The 21,133-nt window shown below is 40.4% G+C and overlaps 1 protein-coding gene and 1 long non-coding RNA gene across 3 annotated transcripts in view; one reads left to right on the top strand and one right to left on the bottom strand.

The window, feature by feature from the left end:
• LOC131104626 (dedicator of cytokinesis protein 9-like) overlaps positions 1-21,133 on the bottom strand; it is an 80,020-nt gene that overhangs the window by 8,511 nt on the left and 50,376 nt on the right. The window contains exons 31-47 of one of the 2 annotated variants that reach the window (XM_078796954.1): positions 20,875-20,982; positions 18,726-18,809; positions 16,837-16,992; positions 15,348-15,456; positions 13,787-13,853; positions 13,658-13,705; positions 13,321-13,451; positions 11,766-11,881; positions 10,207-10,344; positions 8,273-8,455; positions 8,062-8,175; positions 7,563-7,778; positions 7,435-7,492; positions 7,238-7,344; positions 6,244-6,366; positions 2,980-3,093; positions 2,601-2,747 (exon numbers count right to left, since the gene is read on the bottom strand). In XM_078796954.1, coding sequence (XP_078653080.1) covers positions 2,601-2,747; positions 2,980-3,093; positions 6,244-6,366; positions 7,238-7,344; positions 7,435-7,492; positions 7,563-7,778; positions 8,062-8,175; positions 8,273-8,455; positions 10,207-10,344; positions 11,766-11,881; positions 13,321-13,451; positions 13,658-13,705; positions 13,787-13,853; positions 15,348-15,456; positions 16,837-16,992; positions 18,726-18,809; positions 20,875-20,982 — 2,019 coding nt within the window. Of the gene's footprint in view, positions 1-2,600; positions 2,748-2,979; positions 3,094-6,243; positions 6,367-7,237; positions 7,345-7,434; positions 7,493-7,562; positions 7,779-8,061; positions 8,176-8,272; positions 8,456-10,206; positions 10,345-11,765; positions 11,882-13,320; positions 13,452-13,657; positions 13,706-13,786; positions 13,854-15,347; positions 15,457-16,414; positions 16,993-18,685; positions 18,810-20,874; positions 20,983-21,133 lie in introns of those variants that run through there. The other variant, XM_058051992.2, reaches the window with a different exon arrangement.
• Positions 6,652-18,851, top strand: LOC131104627 (uncharacterized). The gene is made up of 3 exons (XR_009119808.2): positions 6,652-6,734; positions 7,194-7,359; positions 18,694-18,851. It is a non-coding gene; the product is annotated as an uncharacterized LOC131104627 (long non-coding RNA).

Below are 21,133 nucleotides of genomic sequence, written 5' to 3'. Positions count from 1 at the left end.
AGCTTCTACTCGTCTGGGAAGGTTTTGGACTTGGTGGTAGTGTGATGGTCTGGGGCTTTTTTGCTGCTTCAGGACCTGGAAGACTTGCTGTGATAAATGGAACCATGAATCCTTCCGGCAATATCTATTGGGGACCTCAATCTGAAACCAACTTGGGTTCTTCAGCAGGACAATGATCCTAAACACACCAGCAAGTCCACCTCTGATTGGCTGAAGAAAAACCAAATGAAGACTTTGGAGTGGCCTAGTCCGAGTCCTGAGATGCTGTACCATGACCTTAAAAAGGCTTCATGCAGGAAAAGCCTCCGATGTGGCTGAATGACAACAATTCTGCAAAGTTGAGTGGGCCAAAATTCCTCCACAGCGCTGGAAGAGACTCATTGCAAGTTATCACAAACGTTTGATTGCAGTTGCTGCTAAGGGTGGCCCAACCAGGGGGAATCACTTTTTCACACAAAAAGTTTAATTTAAAATCTGCATTTTGTGTTCCGTTGCTCTGTCATTGAATTGTAATTTCATTTTTCAATTTGTTTGATGCACGGTGGTCTAGTGGTTAGCAAACAGACGTCACAGGTAGGAGACCCGAGTTCAATCCCACCCTCCATCTCTGTGTGGAGTTTGCATGTTCTCCCCATGCATGCATGGGTTTTCTCCGGGTACTCCGGTTTCCTCCCACATTCCAAAAACATGCTAGGTTAATTAGCATTAGCTGGGATAGGCTCCAGCATGTCCATGACCCAAGTGAGAATAAGCTGTATAGAAAATGGATGGATGGATTAATAATATTTTTTAATCATATTTTTTTATATAGAGCTTTCCAATGATTAAAAATTGTATTCAAATTAATCACAAAGTTCAAATTATTTAATCATGATTAATCACTATTTGCAACTTTGTGTGAAATGTGTTTTTACTGTATTTTATAACAGAAAAAGATCGGACACAATTTTCTATAAAATAGGAAAGAAAAATTTAGTTTGTCTATATGTGCCCTGTGATTGGCTGTGCACCGGTCCAGGGTGTACCCCGCCTCTCGCCCAAAAACAGCTGGGATAGGCTCCAGCATGTCCATGACCCAAGTGAGAATAAGCGGTATAGAAAAATGGATGGATGGATGAATAATATTTTTTTCCGTTTGTTTTCTTATAGAGCTTTCCAATGATTAACATTTTTTATCAAATTAATCACAAATTTCAAATTATTTAATCATGATTAATCAGTATTTGCAACTTTGTATGAAATGTGTTTTTACTGTATTTTATAACAAAAAAAGACCGGACACAATTTTCTATAAAATAGGAAAGAAAAATTTAGTTTGTCTATATGTGCCCTGTGATTGGCTGGCCACCAGTCCAGGGTGTACCCCGCCTCTCGCCCGAAGACATCTGGGATAGGCTCCAGCATGTCCATGACCCAAGTAAAAATAAGCGATATAGAAAATGGATGGATGGATGAATAATATTTTTTTCTGTTTCTGTTTTTTTGTAGAGCTTTCCAATTATTAAAAATTGTAATCAAATTAATCACAAATTTCAAATTATTTAATCATGATTAATCACTATTTGCAACTTTGTATGAAATGTGTTTTTACTGTATTTTATAACAGAAAAAGACCGGACACAATTTTCTGTACCCCGCCTCTCGCCCGAAGACAGCTGGGATAGGCTCCAGCATGTCCATGACCTAAGTGAGAATGGATGGATGAATAATATTTTTTTTCGTTTCTGTTTTTTATAGAGCTTTCCAATGATTAAAAAATTTTATCAAATTAATCACAAATTTCAAATTATTTAATCATGATTAATCACTATTTGCAACTTTGTATGAAATGTGTTTTTACTGTATTTTAGAACAGAAAAAGATCTGACATAATTTTCTATAAAATAGGAAAGAAAAATTTAGTTTGTCTATATGTGCCCTGTGATTGGCTGGCCACCAGTCCAGGGTGTACCCCGCCTCTCGCCCGAAGACATCTGGGATAGGCTCCAGCATGTCCATGACCCAAGTGAGAATAAGCGGTATAGAAAATGGATGGATGAATGAATAATATTTTTTTCCGTTTGTTTTTTTATAGAGCTTTCCAATGATTAAAATTTTTTATCAAATTAATCACAAATTTCAAATTATTTAATCATGATTAATCACTATTTGCAACTTTGTATGAAATGTGTTTTTACTGTATTTTATAACAGAAAAAGACAGGACACAATTTTCTGTACCCCGCCTCTCGCCCAAAGATAGCTGGGATAGGCTCCAGCACCCCCCCCCCCCCGTGAGGATAAGCGGTAGAAAATGAATGAATTTGTTTGAAGATCCGAAACATTTAAGTGTGACAAACATGCAAAGAAATCCTGAAGGGGACAAACACTTGTCACAACACTGTATATTAGTGGAAAAAAATGATGGGAATGATGGTAAAATGTGACATTCCCGGTCCAAGCCGCAACCATTAGGAACGCTATGTTAGTGTAGCTGAGTGATATCACTTCCATGGCAACATTTCCAGAAATAACACTGAACTGTGAGAGCTCAATGGAATTTTTTGCAAATTTTCAGTTCACTTAACACTAAGTAATGCTGGAATAAAAATTCCGTCTCACCCTTCCCGAGTCCTGGATAATCTTGACATTTTCTTGACCAAACTTGTCAGAATAGAGTTTCAAGAGCCTTTGGGAAACCTCAGACAGAGGTGTGAACTTTGGCTCCTTGTAGATGTATTCTTTGCTATCTTCATCCTCGAAGAAGCCCTGCAGGGAAGCGCAGAATGGTCAGAAAACGCTGATGCTACCAAGTTCCAAGTTTTCCAAGTTCAATTCCAGCTATGATCATGATCATGCGAGGACACGACACCACATGCCTTCAACCTACAACTGCTACATACTTACGGCAGCCTTGAAACGCAGTGAAAAAAAGAGGAATCTCAATCAAAAACTTCATAGCCAAAATAGTAACAATATCATTCCGTGTGTGGACCATTACCTGTCCGAAAAAAGCCACTCGGAAGTATGTACCCAGCAGACGTTTTCCAGAATGCATCACCTCCAAGACTTTGGTGTAGGCACGATGGAGGGTATCGTACAGGTGTGTCAGTTTCTGCCGTGCAAAAACATAAACATAACATTTTTCACTGTTATTGTAGCCCAGCTGCCAGATATAATCCCTCCAGGTCGACCCCGGGGCCTCATCCGGGGAGGGGTGGGGTTCGGGTGGCATCCCAACTTAGCTCTTAGGTCTTATAAAGGTGAATGAAGTATCGATTTAAAGTTTAAGTCCTGTTTTATTGGACAGAATCATAGACTTCATTGAATTCAACATGTTAGTTCATGCATTCATCCATTTTGTCACTCAGTAGGGTCGCATGTATGCTGGAGCCTATGCCAGCTGTCTTTCGGTGAGAGGTGGGGTACACCCTGGACCGCTCACTTGTTCATTCAAAAGTGTTGGTTGCGCTTAATCATTCATTTTTTGCCGCTTATCCTCACGAGTGTTGCAAAGGTGCTGGAGCCTATCCCAGGTGTCTTTGAGTGAGAGGCGGGGTACACCCTGGGCCGCTTGCCTGTTCATTCATTCATTGTCAAAAAGTGTTGGTTGCGCTTTATCATTCATTTTCTACCGCTTATCCTCACAAGGGTCGCGGGGGGTGCTGGAGCCTATCCCAGCTGTCTTTGAGTGAGAGGCGGTGTACACCCTGGACCGCTCGCCTGTTCATTCATTCATTGTCAAAAAGTGGCTTTTATACAAATTTCCCCAATGAGGGACGAATAAAGGCATATCTTAGGCATATCTTAAGGGTCGCGGGGGTGCTGGAGCCTATCCCAGCTGTCTTCGAGTGAGAGGCGGGGTACACCCTGGACCGCTCACCTGTTCATTCGTTCATTGTCAAAAAGTGTTGGTTGCGTTTAATCATTCATTTTTACCGCTTATCCTCACGAGGGTCGCGGGGGTGCTGGAGCCTATCCCAGCTGTCTTTGAGTGAGAGGCGGTGTACACCCTGGACTGCTTGCCTGTTCATTCATTCATTGTCAAAAAGTGGCTTTTATACAAATTTCCCCAATGAGGGACGAATAAAGGCATATCTTAGGCATATCTTAAGGGTCGCGGGGGTGCTGGAGCCTATCCCAGCTGTCTTCAAGTGAGAGGCGGGGTACAGTCTGTACCACTCGCCTGTTCATTCATTCATTGTCAAAAAGTGTTGGTTGCGCTTAATCATTCATTTTCTACCTCTTATCCTCACAAGGGTCGCGAGGGGGTGCTGGAGCCTATCCCAGTTGTCTTCAAGTGAGAGGCGGTGTACATCCTGGACCGCTCGCCTGGTCATTCATTCATTGTCAAAAAGTGTTGGTTGCGCTTAATTATTCATTTTTACCGCTTATCCTCACAAAGGTTGCGGGGGTGCTGGAGCCTATCCCAGCTGTCTTTGGGTGAGAGATCGAGTACACCCTAGACCGCTCACATGTTCATTCGTTCGTTGTCAACAAGTGTTGGTTGCGCTTAATCATTCATTTTCTAGCGCTTATCCTCACAAGGGTCGCGGGGGTGCTGGAGCCTATCCCAGCTGTCTTTGAGTGAGAGGCGGGGTACACCCTGGACCGCTTGCCTGTTCATTCATTCATTGTCAAAAAGTGGCTTTTATACAAATTTCCCCAATGAGGGACGAATAAAGGCATATCTTAGGCATGTCTTAAGGGTCGCGGGGGTGCTGGAGCCTATCCCAGCTGTCTTCAAGTGAGAGGCGAGGTACAGTCTGGACCACTCGCCAGTTCCTTCATTCATTGTCAAAAAGTGTTGGTTGTGCTTAATCATTCATTTTCTACCGCTTATCCTCACAAGGGTCGCGGGGGTGCTGGAACCTATCCCAGCTGTCTTTGAGTGAGGGGCGGTGTACACCCTGGACCGCTTGCCTGGTCATTCATTCATTGTCAAAAAAGTGTTGGTTGCGCTTAATCATTCATTTTTACCGCTTATCCTCACAAAGGTTGCAGGGGTGCTGGAGCCTATCCCAGCTGTCTGTGAGTGAGAGGCGGTGTACACCCTGGACCGCTCGCCTGTTCATTTCATTTTCTACTGCTTATCCTCACGAGGGTCGCAGGGGTGCTGGAGCCTATCCCAGCTGTCTTTGTGCGAGAGGTGGACTGGTGGCCAGCCAATCACAGGGCACATATAGACAAACAACCATTCACACTCACATTCATACTTATTGACAATTTGGAGTCGCTAATTAACCTAGCATGTTTTTGGAATGTGGGAGGAAACGGGGAGAACATGCAAACTCCACACAGAGATGCCTGAGGGTGGAATTGAACTGGTGTCTCCTAGCTGTGTGGCCTGCGCGCTAACCGCTCATCCACCGTGCAGCCTGGTTGCGCTTTACTGAAATAATATGTGAATGCATTTGCCATTAATTGTTGCTTACTTGTTTGTTTATATCCATAATTAATTTATACATGATTCCCATACAGGCGGCACAGCGGTCGAGTGGTTAGCCCGCAGATCTCACAGCTAGGAGACCAGGGTTCAATTCCACCTTCGGTCATCTCTGTGTGGAGTTTGCATGTACTCCCCGTGCATGCGTGGGTTTTCTCCGGGTATTCCGGTTTCCTCCCACATTCCAAAAACATGCTAGGTTAATTAGCGACTCCAAATTGTCCATAGGTATGAATGTGAGTGTGAATGGTTGTTTGTCTATATGTGCCCTGTGATTGGCTGGCACAATTCCAGGGGGTACTCCGCCTCTCGCTTGAAGACAGCTGGGATAGGCTCCAGCTCCCTTGCAACCCTCGTGAGGATAAGCGGTAAAAAATGAAATGAACAGTTCCTGAATCAATTCAGATGGTATCGTTCTAAATGACCCAATATCGTACTTGAATCTTATCGACAACGATTAATTGTCCTACAAATCAAACACACCTAATTGTTACCATGGTGTCGGTCATTCTGGGAAGATGACAAAGAAGTGGACTTTCACAGACAGTCTCGCTCAAAGACAGCTGGGATAGGCTCCAGCATACCCGGGACCCGAGTAAGGATAAGCGGCATAGAAAATGGATGCTTGATGGAGGGGAATTGTACCAAACAACAATGTAACCCAGCTGGCATCATCACATTGCAGCCCATTTGACTTGTTTAGAGTCAGTTTGAAGAATATGTTGAATTATTGGACTCCAAATAACCGATCTGCTCCAGGGTCAAGTCACAAAAGCTGTGCCTGTGAGGGAACCACCCGGTGAAGATGCTGCTAAGTACCTCAAAATCTCTGCGTTGTTCATAAATGGGAATGATGAGCCTGTAGACATCAGCAATGAGCTCGTATCGCTCTGCCTTCCAAAGGCCATCGGCACACTCCTCCAACAGCTCCAGCAGCACCTCCTGCATAAATAAAATTGTTGCAGAGACTCGGTTGCCCGTAGGGGTGTGGTCTAGTTCTAGTTTCCCATCATAAGTTCACTGAATATGTAAAAGTGTGAAAAAAACTAAGGAAAAAAAATCAATTTAACAAAGATCCCAACATTTTTTTGTACATATTGTCAATGGTATCCTCCTTGTTTTCTTGTTTCTTCCTGTAATTGTTAGTTCTAAGTAATGCACTTTTACTACTAGGTGCTGTTACACAGTGACGCCACAGGGGGCGTTTCGGCTTGGTAGGTTAGGAAAGCCACGCACACCACGTGAAGAAGAAAAATAACCGGCTGTGTTGGAAAGACGACAAACTACTTCCGTTATTTCCTGTTTTTCAGGTTGGTGAAAAAGAAGTATTTTTAAGTGTTTTTAAGAACCACGATTTGTAGTATTGTCATGTAAATTGACTTTTGATACCTCTGTAATGTTTGGAGTTGTTAATGTGGTGTAAATGTAAGTGGTTTAAATTCGCTAATGCTAATGCTAATGCTAACGAAGCCTGGCTTGCTAAAGACATTGATTAGCACCTATTTGACGTGCTTTAATGTTTTGTACACTAATGTTTATTTGTTAAAAAGAAACGAAAAGGGTCTAGACACATGCAGAAGGGAGGTAATTTCAGTTAATTTGGTAGAATATGCTGTAAAACCGTAAAAACTGTGAGATATAGTATATTGGTACAGTATGATACTGGCGCTATGTTTTATGTTGCTGCTGATTGATGGAAAAATAAACTCCTGCTGTGTCGGAAAGACGAGCGACTGTTCCTGTTCTTTCTTGTATTTCCCTGAGCGTAGTTTAGGGGAAAAAAGGACAACGGAACACATAATGAAGAACATACTTCGTTGAAGTGAACATCCTGCATCCCGACGTCCTCCATCATGGCTGCCTCTTCATCAATGTTTGGAGTGATGACACGGAATGCCGAGCAGCCATGCCTGAACATTCCTTCCACACAAAGAGGTGATTAAATGACATCCTATCTGTACTTCCATATTTATATTTATATGTACAATCATGTCATAAGAATAAGCTAACCTTTCCTTGACAAGTACTCGGCTACCAGAGCAGCAACATGCACGTAGCACATGGCTGCCTAAAAGGGAAGCAAGCAAAACAACTTAGCACTCAAAGTTATTTTTGTACCAAAAAAAATATCAATAAACCTCTGAAAGGTCGCCATTCTTGTGGTGGATCCGGGCCATGCTGTCTAGCCAGGTTTTACGGAGCTCCGGCGTGCTTGTGTATGACTTGGCCAAGCTGTACTGGAGGTCCACTAACATCTCGGGGTCGTTCTCGTGCTCCTTCATCTGCTCGGTGGCCATCAGTACAGTTCGGATGCGCTTGGTCAGGTCCTTCACGTCTGACGGGAAAGCAGTGTGCTGCAAAGCAGACCGGGGCTTTAACTGAACAGCAGCTAAACCAGCGTTTAAATAAACAAAGCTTTAAGGGTCTGGGTTCTAGGTTAGGTAAATCAAGCTAACAAGCTAAATATCATCAATGTGGTTTGGTGGTCTGCAGGAGAATGGACAACGTGCGCTTTCGGACTCGGAGTTCTTCAGCAATCAATTCTTATCAGCTGTGGTGACGCTGTGTGTTGTGTGTGAATCATACAAACGAAACTGATTTCATTAACGTTTCAGGCATCACACCGCCACGTCTCACCTTGATGCTTTTGTCGCTGTTTGCGCAGTTGTTAATGATTGATAGAGACTGTTGGAAACGTGTGCCGCAGATGCCAATCACATCGGCTATCAGCTGGCTGACGGCAATTACGACCTGAGCAGATAATACAAATGCAGACCAAACAAAGCTGAAACACAAACACAATGCGTTCGCATTTCGGGAATCCTTTTGTTCAAAAAGGTGCAGGTACCTGCAGGTGGGTTCTGACAAACGATTTGCGTCCCGTGTAGTCAAAGTTACTTTTCATTAGGAAGTAGAGAAGATGGGCGGCGTCACTACGGAGGGAGCTCAGCTTGGAGTTGCAGCACTTCAGGATTTCATAGCAGAAGGAGGCGCACATGTCAGCCCGGCCATCAAAGAACGTGCAGGGGAACTGGAGGACACATTGACATTTAGCAGGGACATTTGCAGATACAAAACTCAAAAAATTCAATGGACACAAGTACAGTGGATATTTGGTAATGGTTTAATTTCATTTGAACATGCATCAGATTACAATTGAGTGCATCCCATAATCAGTTCCCAGTTCCACATGTCCAAAAGGAGTAGGAAGAAGCAAAGCTTATTAAATCCTACCCTTCATCTGGTACTTTTACAATCAGTAACTGTTACATTTGTTCACTTCCTGCTTTCCATAATACAAAAATAAAATTATTGTTATTTTTATTTTTATTTTGCACCCCCGCGACGCTCGTGAGGAAAAAGCGGTAGAAAATGAATTAATTTTAATTTTAATTTTAATTTTAATTTTAATTTTAATTTTAATTTTAATTTTAATTTTAATTTTAATTTTAATTTTAATTTTAATTTTAATTTTAATTTTAAAGAAAACCTTAAACTGTATTATGGAAAGCAGGAAGTGAACAAATGTAACAGTTACTGATTGTAAAAGTACCAGATGGAGGGGTAGGATTTAATAAGCTTTGCTTCTTCCTACTCCTTTTGGACATGTGGAACTGGGAACTGATTATGGGATGCACTCAATTGTAATCTGATGCATGTTTAAATGAAATAAAATCATGACCATTACCATAAATAACGTACCTCGTACCGAAGTACGAGGTGATATGAGCATCCAATGACCTAATGGTTACCATAGTAAGTGTCAATATAGTGATATATATAGCACATCATGACTGGTTCAAGACTCTTCATCCTTGTATTTAGCAAACATCAACTGCTTGTATTGTTTCTTGAATTGGCTCATCGTTGTGCATTGTTTGACTTCCTTACTCAATCCATTTCATAGTTTGATTCCACATACTGAAATGCTATGGCTTTTTAACGTAGTCCTAGCATAGAAGTGTTTCAAATGTACTTCTTCCCTGAGATCATATTTCTCCTCTCTTGTAGAGAAGTATTGAATGACATATTTAGCTAATTGGTTATTTTTAGCCTTATGCATTATTTTAGCTGTTTGAAGATGAACTATATCAGCAAGTTGAAGTATTTGTGATTTTAGAAATAAGGAGTTAGTATGTTCTCTGTAGGTTGCATTATGAATTATCCTTGCTGACCTTTTTTGCAGTACATTTAGCGAGTGAAGATTGCTTTTATAGTTATTAACCCATATTTCCACACAATAAGTAAGATATGGTAGAACCAGAGAGCAATAAAGAGTGTGGAGTGATTTCTGATTGAGAACAAATATTGAAATATTTCTGGCCACCTTATGTTATATATTTGTAATATGAGGTTTCCAGCTCATATTTTCATCTATTGTGATCCCCAGAAATGTATATTCGTTCACTCTTTCGATGTCCACACCGTCTATTTGTATTTGCTGGTACGTGTCCTTTCTGCTATTTCAGATTCAACGTGCAAAATCTGTTAATTTGGGGTCAAAAATGTTTTTCTTTTTTCGCAGAAAACACATCTTACACACTAAATGAGTAATAATTCTTATACACGTGATAATACAGGTGAAAAGTACTCTACCGATCAAAAGTTTGGGAGCCTTTTAGCAGGTCTGTCTACACCAGAAGTGGTTGGTCAGTTCCCTCCACCGACCCCACTACCAATCCAGAATAACATTTTTTAAAAATACAGTCACTTTGCGAGTATTTGAAGTAACTTTGGAGTTATTGTACTGAACCAATAGCCAAGCCAGCCAAGTTGGTATACCTTGTAGATAAAATTCCTGAGTGAGGTGAAGACCTGCTTGAGGGCAGCCTCCGAGTGAGGGATCTGCAGGAAGCACAGATGCACCTGAAATACTTTCTTCATCAAGGGGTTGTGGCCAAGATCCGAGTTCAACTGGCTCTGAAAGAGGAAAAAGAGAGGCGTGTATATTAAGGGACTCATGAGGGACATATTAGGGGACAGGACGTGTGTCTACTTGGTAAACAAGTATACTGCAACCAAGGTTTTAACCATTAAAGCTGTTTACACTAAAGCTAAGCAATTATGGTTTACGTTTTCTTGGACTTTACTGTACCTGAAATGAATGAATCGTGACCTAAAAACCGAGGTAGGGACCGATCCATCCATCTTCAAGCCCCGACTCACCCCCCACCACCCCCAGGCATCCCCCTCTCAAGCCACCTCATCTGGCTCCTCTCAATGTGAAGGAGCGACTGTTCTACTTCCATTTACGATACCACGGCCATCCGAAGGAGAAAACTAATTTCGGCTACTACTACCCGCAATCTTTCAGTCACTACCCAAAGGTTGTGACCATAGGTGAGTGCTGGAGCCTATCCCAGCTGTCTTCGGGCGAGAGGCGGGGTACACCCCGGACTGGTGGCCAGCCAATCACAGGGCACATATAGACAAACAACCATTCACACTCACATTCATACCTATGGACAATTTGGAGTGGCCAATTAACCTAGCATGTTTTTGGAATGTGGGAGGAAACCGGAGTACCCGGAGAAAACCCATGAATGCACGGGGAGAACATGCAAACTCCACACAGAGATGGCCGAGGGTGGGATTGAACTCTGGTCTCCTGGCTGTGTGGCCTGCGCGCTAACCACTCGACCGCCGTGCAGCCTGGTTGCGCTTTACTCAAATAATATGTGAATGCATTTGCCATTAACTGCTTACTTGTTTGTTTATATCCATTATAAATCAATACCTGATTCCCATACAAAACAACGGGAAAAACGTGCAGAAACGGGAATTCAACCAGTCACTCCGTTAGAATTTTTGGTTAAAAAGTTCCTGAATCAATTCAGATGGTATCGTTCTGAATGAATATTGTCCTTGAATCTTATCGACAACGATGACTCGAGCTAGACAGAACCATGGACTCTGACTTGGAGGTGCACCGTTCAAGTCCTAATATGACGTATGGCGTATGTAACGCATACTGTATGGAGTTACAGTATATACCAGGGGTCTCCAACCGCCGGGCCGCATTTCCTACCGGGCCGCACAGAAATAATAAATAATTTATTAACAACAAAACAAGTTCAGGCCTCTCATTGATTCAGTGGGTTAGTTATATTTTCTCCGCACTTAACATTTGCTTTAAGCCCCGTCGTGTTATTTTATATTTGCTGTATTTTTATACCAGAAAAAAAAGACCCAAATCAAACTGGTCCGTGGTGCAAAAAATGTCGGGGACCCCTGGTGTATACAATGGATACAACTACTACAAGAATGTGATTCTCAGTACAACCATAACACTCATGTAAGAGAAATATTATAAAAAAAAAAACACTTTAAGTGCTGCATACCTTGAATCCCATAATGAAAATGATGAGGGTATCCAACACAGTCAGACACACTTCCGTAGACACGTTGGCCTCCAGCAAGCATTGGTTGCCGACATCTGCTTCTGTGTGAGAGTACACTAGTGGGAAAAATGTAACATCAGTGTGATTTATTAAATGGGGCAGCAGCTCAACCTCACCGTGTGCCAGAGGAGCGAAGCACTCAAGGAAGGTTTATGAACCCAAATATGGTATTACTTAATACTGGTATTATCTAATGTCAGAAAGTACATACACTACCGCTCAAAAGTTTGGGATCACTTGGAAATTTGTTTGGGCCGGTCTAAGATATGGCTTTTTCTTGGCAATCCTTCCATATAAGTGCAGCATCCTGAAGTCTTTGTCTTAAACTACACTCAGATATTTGTCTTTGTGCACAGTTGTGCATCGTTTTTGTGTCCTTGTTAGACCCAGTTTGTGCTGCTCTCTGAAGGGAGTAGTTAACAGCATGGTAAGGGATTTTAGTTTAGATTTTTAGATGGGTTTTACTAATAATCTATTAGCCTTATAAAATGATGAACTTGTATTAGCAGCCATACCAGGAGATTGATGCAGAGGACTGACAGTTGTTGATAGTAGGCCTCTATGCAAAAATGTACATCCTTCTTGGAAAATCATCTGATTCATTTTAATTGTTCGTGAAATGGATAAAAATGTTTGTGAAATTGACAAAATTGTTTGTGAAATTCATAAAAACGTGTTTTTCTTTGGAAAACAAAGAAATTTGCAAGTGATCCCAAACTTTTGAGCAGTAGTGTATTTATGATATCAGTATTTGGTATATGCATTATTTGGTATGTTCCTTATCCAAAATTTAACACCAGTTGAAAAATTGCACTATTGGATCTTAAACCAGGTTCTGAGTAGAGGTTCTAAGGTTATTGGACTGCAATCTGCACCAGTATCAACCTTAACCTTATTCAACCTGTGGGCTGAGGACCATCCTATGTGTTGACCAGTTAGCCAGTGACATTTTGGGAGGTCGACCACTTGACTTTTTTTTGTTCCATAACTCTGGTAATGGTCATGGTTTTATTTCATTTGAACATGCATCAGATTACAATTGAGTGCATCCCATAATCAGTTCCCAGTTCCACATGTCCAAAAGGAGTAGGAAGAAGCAAAGCTTATTAAGTCCTACCCCTCCATCTGGTACTTTTACAATCAGTAACGGTTACATTTGTTCACTTCCTGCTTTCCTAATAAATTTTAATTTAATCTAATTTAAGTTTTTTTTACAATTTAATTTAACGTACCGAAGTAGGAGGTGATATGACCATCCAATGACATAATGGTTACCATAGTAACTGTCAATATAGTGATATATATAGCACATCATGACTGGTTCAAGACTCTTCATCCTTGTATTTAGCAAACATCAACTGCTTGTATTGTTTCTTGATTCCCATTTCTTCATTTTGAAGCTCTACAGCGCTCTAAGATCCAACATTGATCTTAACATTTCATAAGTGTACGTATGTATAGAAGTGTTGCATTATAGTACTCAGGACCATCTCACCGTTATTGAGCGCATGAGCATTCTCCAAAGTCCCAAACTGCTGTAAGCGGGAGTGCAGGATCCCCGCCCTGTTACGAGACACAAGCAAGGATTTCCTGTCTGGACTCAGAGGTCCCACCCCTTCGTGACTCCTGTGGTCAGAATAATTAACATATGTGAGAATCCATTTCCTGAAACAAGATGTGTTGCTGTATAAATAGATTTGGTAATCAAAAGAGGGATCTGCAAAATGAGTGGACTCTTAGTGATTAACACGGCATTAACTGTGTCAAGGCAGTAACAAGCAAAATTAAATATTTGTTTAGTCATAAAAAGATATCAAGAACAATTACTCCACCTGGTGATGACTCGCTTCCCCATGTAACGAAATTGATGCAGGCAGACTCTGCGGGAAGTAAATAAATATGATAAGCGTGTGTTCACATACGCAGTAATACGGGCTTCTATGCTGCAGCTGCATACTTACTCCAATAATGTAAAAAAGTCCATGAGCTCAGATGCCGCTGCTTTGTTCCAGTATGCAAAAAGGGCTTCTAAGGGTGAGAGAAGCAAGCTATGTTATAGCAGGTGTCCTTATTGGATGGATGGATGGATGGATGGATGATTGGATGGATGGATGGATGGATGGTGGATGGAGGGATGGATGAATGATGGATGGATGGATGATTGGATGGTGGATGGAGGGATGATGATTGATGGATGGATGATTGGATGGTGGATGGAGGGATGATGGATGGATGGATGGTGGTGGATGAATGATGGATGGATGGTGGTGGATGGATGATTGGATGGATGGATGGTGGTGGATGGATGGATGATTGGATGGATGATGAATGGATGGTGGTGGATGGATGGATGATTGGATGGATGGATGGATGATTGGATGAATGGATGAACGGTGGTGGATGGAACGATGATTGGATGGATGGATGGTGGTGGATGGATGGATGATTGGATGGATGGATGGATGGATGATGGATGGAGGGTGGTGGATGGATGGGTGGATGGATGGATGGTGGATGGATGGGTGGATAGATGGATGGATGGATGATGGTGGATGGATGGATGGATGATTGGATGGATGGATGATGGGTGGATGGATGGATGGATGGATGATTGGATGGATGGTGGTGGATGAGTTAACGGCCAGTTAAATGGATGATGGATGGATGATGGATGGATGGATTAATGGATGGATGGTGGTGGATGGATGGATGGATGGATGAATGATGGATGGATGGATGGATGATTGGATGGTGGATGGAGGGATGATGATTGATGGATGGATGGATGATTGGATGGTGGATGGAGGGATGATGGATGGATGATTGGATGGATGGATGGTGGTGGATGAATGATGGATGGATGGTGGTGGATGGATGATTGGATGGATGGATGGTGGTGGATGGATGGATGATTGGATGGATGGATGGATAGTGGTGGATGGATGATGAATGGATGGTGGTGGATGGATGGATGATTGGATGGATGGATGGATGAATGGATGAACGGTGGTGGATGGATGGATGATTGGATGGATGGATGGTGGTGGATGGATGGATGATTGGATGGATGGATGGATGATGGATGGAGGGTGGTGGATGGATGGATGGTGGATGGATGGGTGGATAGATGGATGGATGGATGATGGTGGATGGATGGATGATTGGATGGATGGATGGATGGATGATTGGATGGATGATGATGGATGGATGGATGATTGGATGGATGGTGGTGGATGAGTTAACGGCCAGTTAAATGGATGATGGATGGATGGATGGATGGATTAATGGATGGATGGTGGTGGATGGATGGATGGATGGATGATTGGATGGGTGATGGATGGATGATGGATGATGGTGGATGGATGGATGATTGGATGGATGGATGGATGATGGATTGGTGGTGGATGGATGGATGATTGGATGGATGGATGGATGGTGGATAGATGGATGGATGGGTGGATAGATAAGCGATAAGCAAGTGATGACTGTAAACAAAGATGCCATATTTGGACAAGGAGATACCTTCTGACATGCTCTTGAGGATATGCAGGAAGCACATGAGCAGGTTTTTGACATCGTCTTGTTCCAGTTTGTCACAACGCAGCACAGCCCCGCCCGGAGCTGAGGTGCACTGCCAGAGAAAGTTGCCAGAATAAAAGAAAACCAACACTTAGACTCACCCTTAGCACACTAGACTACATTTCAAGTAGAATTCCACAGATCACAAAGACAAATCCACGCAGGTTTTTGTCAGTGATTGCTAGGGATGGGAAACCATTTCAAACATGAAAGAAATGTATGAAGCACACTTGATGGGCGACACAGAGAAGAAATCACGTCAAGCACACATTGCAGGTGGTTAAGAGAATATAAGAGAATACTTGTACAGTAGATCCCCCATTTGCACCGGGGGTTCCATTTGGAGAACACCCGTGGGTAATAAAAACATGCAAGTAATTGAAACGCTCGTAATCAAACCAAACCAAATGCTCACATTACTCGAAAAATAATACATTTGGAATTCACAATGGGGCGAGTGGTTAGCATGCAGGCCACACAGCTAGGAGACCCAAGCTCGATTCCACCCGCGGCTATCTCTGTGTGGAGTTTGCATGTTCTCCCGGTGCATGCGCGGGTTTTCTCCGAGTATTCCGGCTTCCTCCCACATTCCGAAAACATGCTAGGTTAATTGGCGACTCCAAATTGTCCATAGGTATGAATGTGAGTGTGAATGGTTGTTTGTCTATATGTGTCCTGTGATTTGCTGGCCACCAGTCCAGGGTGTACCCCGCCTCTCGACCAAAGACAGCTGGGATAGGCTCCAGCACCTCCGAGACCCTCGTGAGGATGTGCAGTAGAAAATGAATGAATTCACGAGTGGTTAGCGCGCAGGCCTCACAGCTAGGAAAACCCAAGTTCGATTCCACCTGAAGACAGCTGGGATAGGCTCCAGCACTGATAAGCGGTAGAAAATGAATGACATGGACTATGTCAGTATCAAAATGATACACTAATATACATGCAAAACCGTACTAGCATGTATGTATAACCCGCAAGGCATGCTGGGTGTTTGTTTAAAGATCGAGTAAATGTGTTTTTTCTACCAATTATCAGCTTAGTTATGACAATAACACCACGAATGTGGATTTTCCTGGCATATATGTGGGGATCTACTGTATGGGTATGTTCTCCATCATCTCCAACCACCTGCATCTTAGGACCAGCCTGGTCTGCCGCTGCCGCCGCCCCTGGAAGGGGTCCAGCAAGGAGGGAGTAGTCCATGGTGAAACGATTGCTGGCATGCTTTAGAGGCAGGACTCGATTCTCAGGATGCAAGGGGAGAGGCGGCACATTGACCGAGTGACTCCTCCTAGATGCGTCTTTGTGGGACATCGGCGACGGAGGGGTGTGGGTACTCTATGTGCAAGGTGTGTGGTAGGTTCCAGAATACCAAAAAAATGGTCAACGTGTGACAAAATGTGACAAGATGCATTTTGGTGTTCATGCCTACCTTCTCTAAAGAGTTGGTCCGGTCTCTTGTCTTCTCCGGAAGGCTGTTTCCGGAGTCAGTGGAGACCAAAGAGCCTCTGGAGCCTGCATGGTGACCCGAGCCAACATTGGGGGTGGAGCTATAAGGGGACGCTGCAGTGACATAGAAATGGAAGCACTTTAGTACAATAGTGGTGAACATTAATGGTCAAATTAATGATCAAATCCCAATAGATATGGTAATGGTAATGGTTTAGTTTCATTTGAACATGCATCAGATTACAATTGAGTGCATCCCATAATCAGTTCCCAGTTCCACATGTCCAAAAGGAGTAGGAAGAAGCAAAGCTTATTAAATCCTACCCCTCCATCTGGTACTTTTACAATCAGTAGCTGTTACATTTGTTCACTTCCTGCTTTCCTAATATAGTTTAAGTTTTTTTTTTAAATTAAATTTACATTTTTACATTTTTAATTTTTTCATTCATTCATTCATTCATTTTCTACCGCTTTTCCTCACGAGGGTCGCGGGGGGTGCTGGAGCCTATCCCAGCTGTCTTTTGGGGCCAAGAGGCGGGGTACACCCTGGACTGGTCGCCAGCCAATCACAGGGCACATATAGACAAACAACCATTCACACTCACATTCATACCTATGGACAATTTGGAGTCGCCAATTAACCTAGCATGTTTTTGGAATGTGGGAGGAAACCAGAGTACCTGGAGAAAACCCACGCATGCACGGGGAGAACATGCAAACTCCACACAGAGATGGCCGAGGGTAGGAATTGAACCCTGGTCTCCTAGCTGTGAGGTCTGCGCGCTAACCACTAGACCGCCATGCCGCCCATTTTTTAATTTTTTAATTTTTTTAATTTTTTAATTTTTTAATTTTTTAATTTTTTAATTTTTTAATTTTTTAATTTTTTAATTTTTTAATTTTTTAATTTTTTTTTATTTATTTTTTTATTTTTTATTTATTTTTAAAAAAATTTTTATTTTTTTATTTTTTATTTTTTATTTTTTATTTTTTTTATTTTTTTTTTTATTTTTTTTTTTTTTTTTTATTTTTTATTTTTTATTTTTTATTTTTTATTTTTTATTTTTTATTTTTTATTTTTTATTTTTTATTTTATTTTTTATTTTATTATTTTTTATTTTGTCACGTTCAAGACTCTTCATCCTTGTATTTAGCAAACATCAACTGCTTGTATTGTTTCTTGAATTGGCTCATCGTTGTGCATTGTTTGACTTCCTTACTCAATCCATTCCATAGTTTGATTCGACATGCTGAAATGCTATGCTAATGCTAACGTAGTCCTAGCATATAAGTGTTTCAAATGTAGTTCTTCCCTGAGATCATATTTCTCCTCTCTTGTAGAGAAGTATTGGATGACATTTTTAGCTAATTGGTTATTTTTAGCCTTATGCATTATTTTAGCTGTTTGAAGATGAACTATATCAGCAAGTTGAAGTATTTGGGATTTTAGAAATAAGGAGTTAGTATGTTCTCTGTAGGCGGCATTATGAATTATCCTTACTGACCTTTTTTGCAGTACATTTAGCGAGTGAAGATTGCTTTTATAGTTATTATCCCATATTTCCACACAATAAGTAAGATATGGTAGAACCAGAGAGCAATAAAGAGTGTGGAGTTGATTTCTGATTGAGAACAAATATTGAAATATTTCTGGCCACCTTATGTTGTATATTTGTAATATGAGGTTTCAAGCTTGTATTTTCATCTATTGTGAATAGAAGCTCAGTTTCAGCGGCAGATTACTATCACTGTCCTGCTCCACTGAACAACTAAACTGGCCATTCCTCCCCCCAAAACCAAAGTATTTCAATGAGCTCATTTTCCATCCTTACACATCAAGGAAACATTGGACTCTCTGGTTCCGGAGATAACACCAAAGACTTCTTTGTGAAAACCGCTGTCCATGTAAGTGCCTTGCTTCTGGGGAGTCACCATGACAGAGTCGTCCATCGGGTTCTGGCAATCAAAGAACAAAATTAAGAAAAATTAAGAAGTTAAGGGTCACTTGTTTCAAAACTATACACAATAAATATTTGCGACTGGGTGCAATTAATGATGATTTTGATTTTTGACTAAATCTTCCAGTAACAGTTACGTATACTTCAAGAAAAAACCGCATCTGAGCTTTGTCATCTAAGTGAAAATGTATTATTATTATACAAAGTTCAGTTTTTGGTCTGCTTTTCACATTTTTACTGTTGTTGTTTATCCAAATATTTCAACTTTTTTCATAAATAATCTTCATAAGATTTTTTTTGTGCTATAATGACTTAATTCCCATAAAATTTAAAAACAAACTTTTAATTAATTTTAATTAAAAATGTAATTAATCGAATTAATTAATTAATTTATAATTTAATTAATTAAAAAAATCATAATATTATGATTTTTTGTTGAATATTTCATCTCAATGCTACACATGTACTCATAGAATTTTTTTCTTGTTAGAATACAGCTTATTTCTCTTCATATTTTGACTTTAGTCAAATAGAATTAAATTGAATTCCTGCAGTTTTTTTTATTTCTGCTGTTTTTCCCCAAATAGTTAAACTTTCTTCTTGTTAATTTTCTTTTCTGAATTATGACTTTATTCCCATAATATTTAGACTTTAAAGTTACTGCAGGGGTTTTTTTTATTTCTATTGTTTTTTCCCAAAATAGTTAAACGTTCTTATTGCTAATTTTCTTTTCTGATTTATTACTTTATTCTCATAATATTTAGACTTTATTCTTGTAGAATTATCATTTATTTCTGCAACATTAAGGTTTTTCAGTGTTTAAAAAACACTGAAATAACAGTCAAACATATTAGTAATGACAATATTAATCATGATACACAATGAAGTCACGGCTAAGTCGGTGAGTTATGTGTTATGAGTTATGTCTTTAACATGTCAAGTCTATGCTCCTAAAATGACATTATTTTTCCTCATAATATTACAAGTTTATTTTCTTAAAATTTTGACATTTTTTCTCATTGGAATACAATTTTTTTTCTTTTAGTATTTTGATGTTGTTCTTCTAAAAGCTTTTTCATTCCAATATTTCTTGTGAATTTTCTTCTCATAATTCCTTCATTCATTCATTTTCTACCGCTTTTTCCTCACGAGGGTCGCGGGGGTGCTGGAGCCTATCCCAGCTGTCTTCGGGCAAGAGGCGGGGTACACCCTGGACTGGTCGCCAGCCCTTCTCATAATTATGACAGAATATTTGGACTTTATTCTTGTAACATTAGAAGATTTTTCGTCATGAAATTTACCAAAAATCGTAGTTATATGCATCGTTTTGTTTGTTTCTCAATGTTAAAATTTTAACATTAAACTCCGAAAATGACATTATTATTATGACATTATTCCTCATAAAATTATTGTTATTCTACTACAATTACTACAATTACTACTACAATTTTGTAGTAGAATAACAATAAATAGCAATAACATTAAACTGCAAAAATGACATTATTATTATGACATTATTCATCATAATATTATTGTTATTCTACTACAATTTTGTAGTAGAATAACAATAACATTAAACTGCGAAAATGACATTTTTGTTATGACATTATTCCTCATAATATTATTGTTATTCTACTACAATTTTGTAGTAGAATAACAATAAATAGCAATAGAATAACAATATTATGAGGAATAATGTCATAATAATACTGTCATTTTCGGAGTTTAATGTTAAAATTTTAACATTGAGAAACTACGATTTTTGGAAAATTTGATGGTGAAAGATCTTCTAATGATACAAGAATAAAGTCCAAATATTCTGTCATAATTATGAGAAGAAAATTCATAAGAAATATTGCCTTGCTAGATTTCAACCTTTTTCCATGAATATTTCGATAATTTTTTTAATTGTAAAATGACAGCACATGGTTCCATTTTTGCTGTTGTTTTCTTGCTAAATGAAGTGTTTAGAAAGTGCCTTGGGCCACACTTTGGAGACCCCTATATACAATCCCTGTGCTTTAATTCCAATTTGCTATGCTACCACAAGGGGTACCGCTTACCTTGTGGTGGTTCGGAGGCCCAAAAGCTTTGTTTTCCAGCCGGCGGATGTTGTCCTGCAGGAGGCCAAACAAGGGCAGGTAGAGGGTGGCAAGTCTGGCCAGATGGCTCTGGAATGGAAGTAAAGATTAGGAGATTAGGAGATATTTGTATACATTTTCTCAGCACTTGGTCCATACACAAACGTAGGTTTTTGTTATACATATAAAGTTATATTCAAATTGGAATAAAGCCAAAATATTACGAGAATATGAGAGAAAG

This window comes from Doryrhamphus excisus, linkage group LG15, assembly GCF_037039965.1.
Source record: "Doryrhamphus excisus strain RoL-2023G ecotype Guam linkage group LG15, RoL_Dexc_Guam_v1.1, whole genome shotgun sequence".
In the NCBI taxonomy this organism is placed as follows: Eukaryota; Metazoa; Chordata; class Actinopteri; order Syngnathiformes; family Syngnathidae; genus Doryrhamphus; species Doryrhamphus excisus.
The sequence above is the reverse complement of the archived record's forward strand: the minus strand, read 5'-3'. Positions and strand labels throughout refer to the sequence as shown.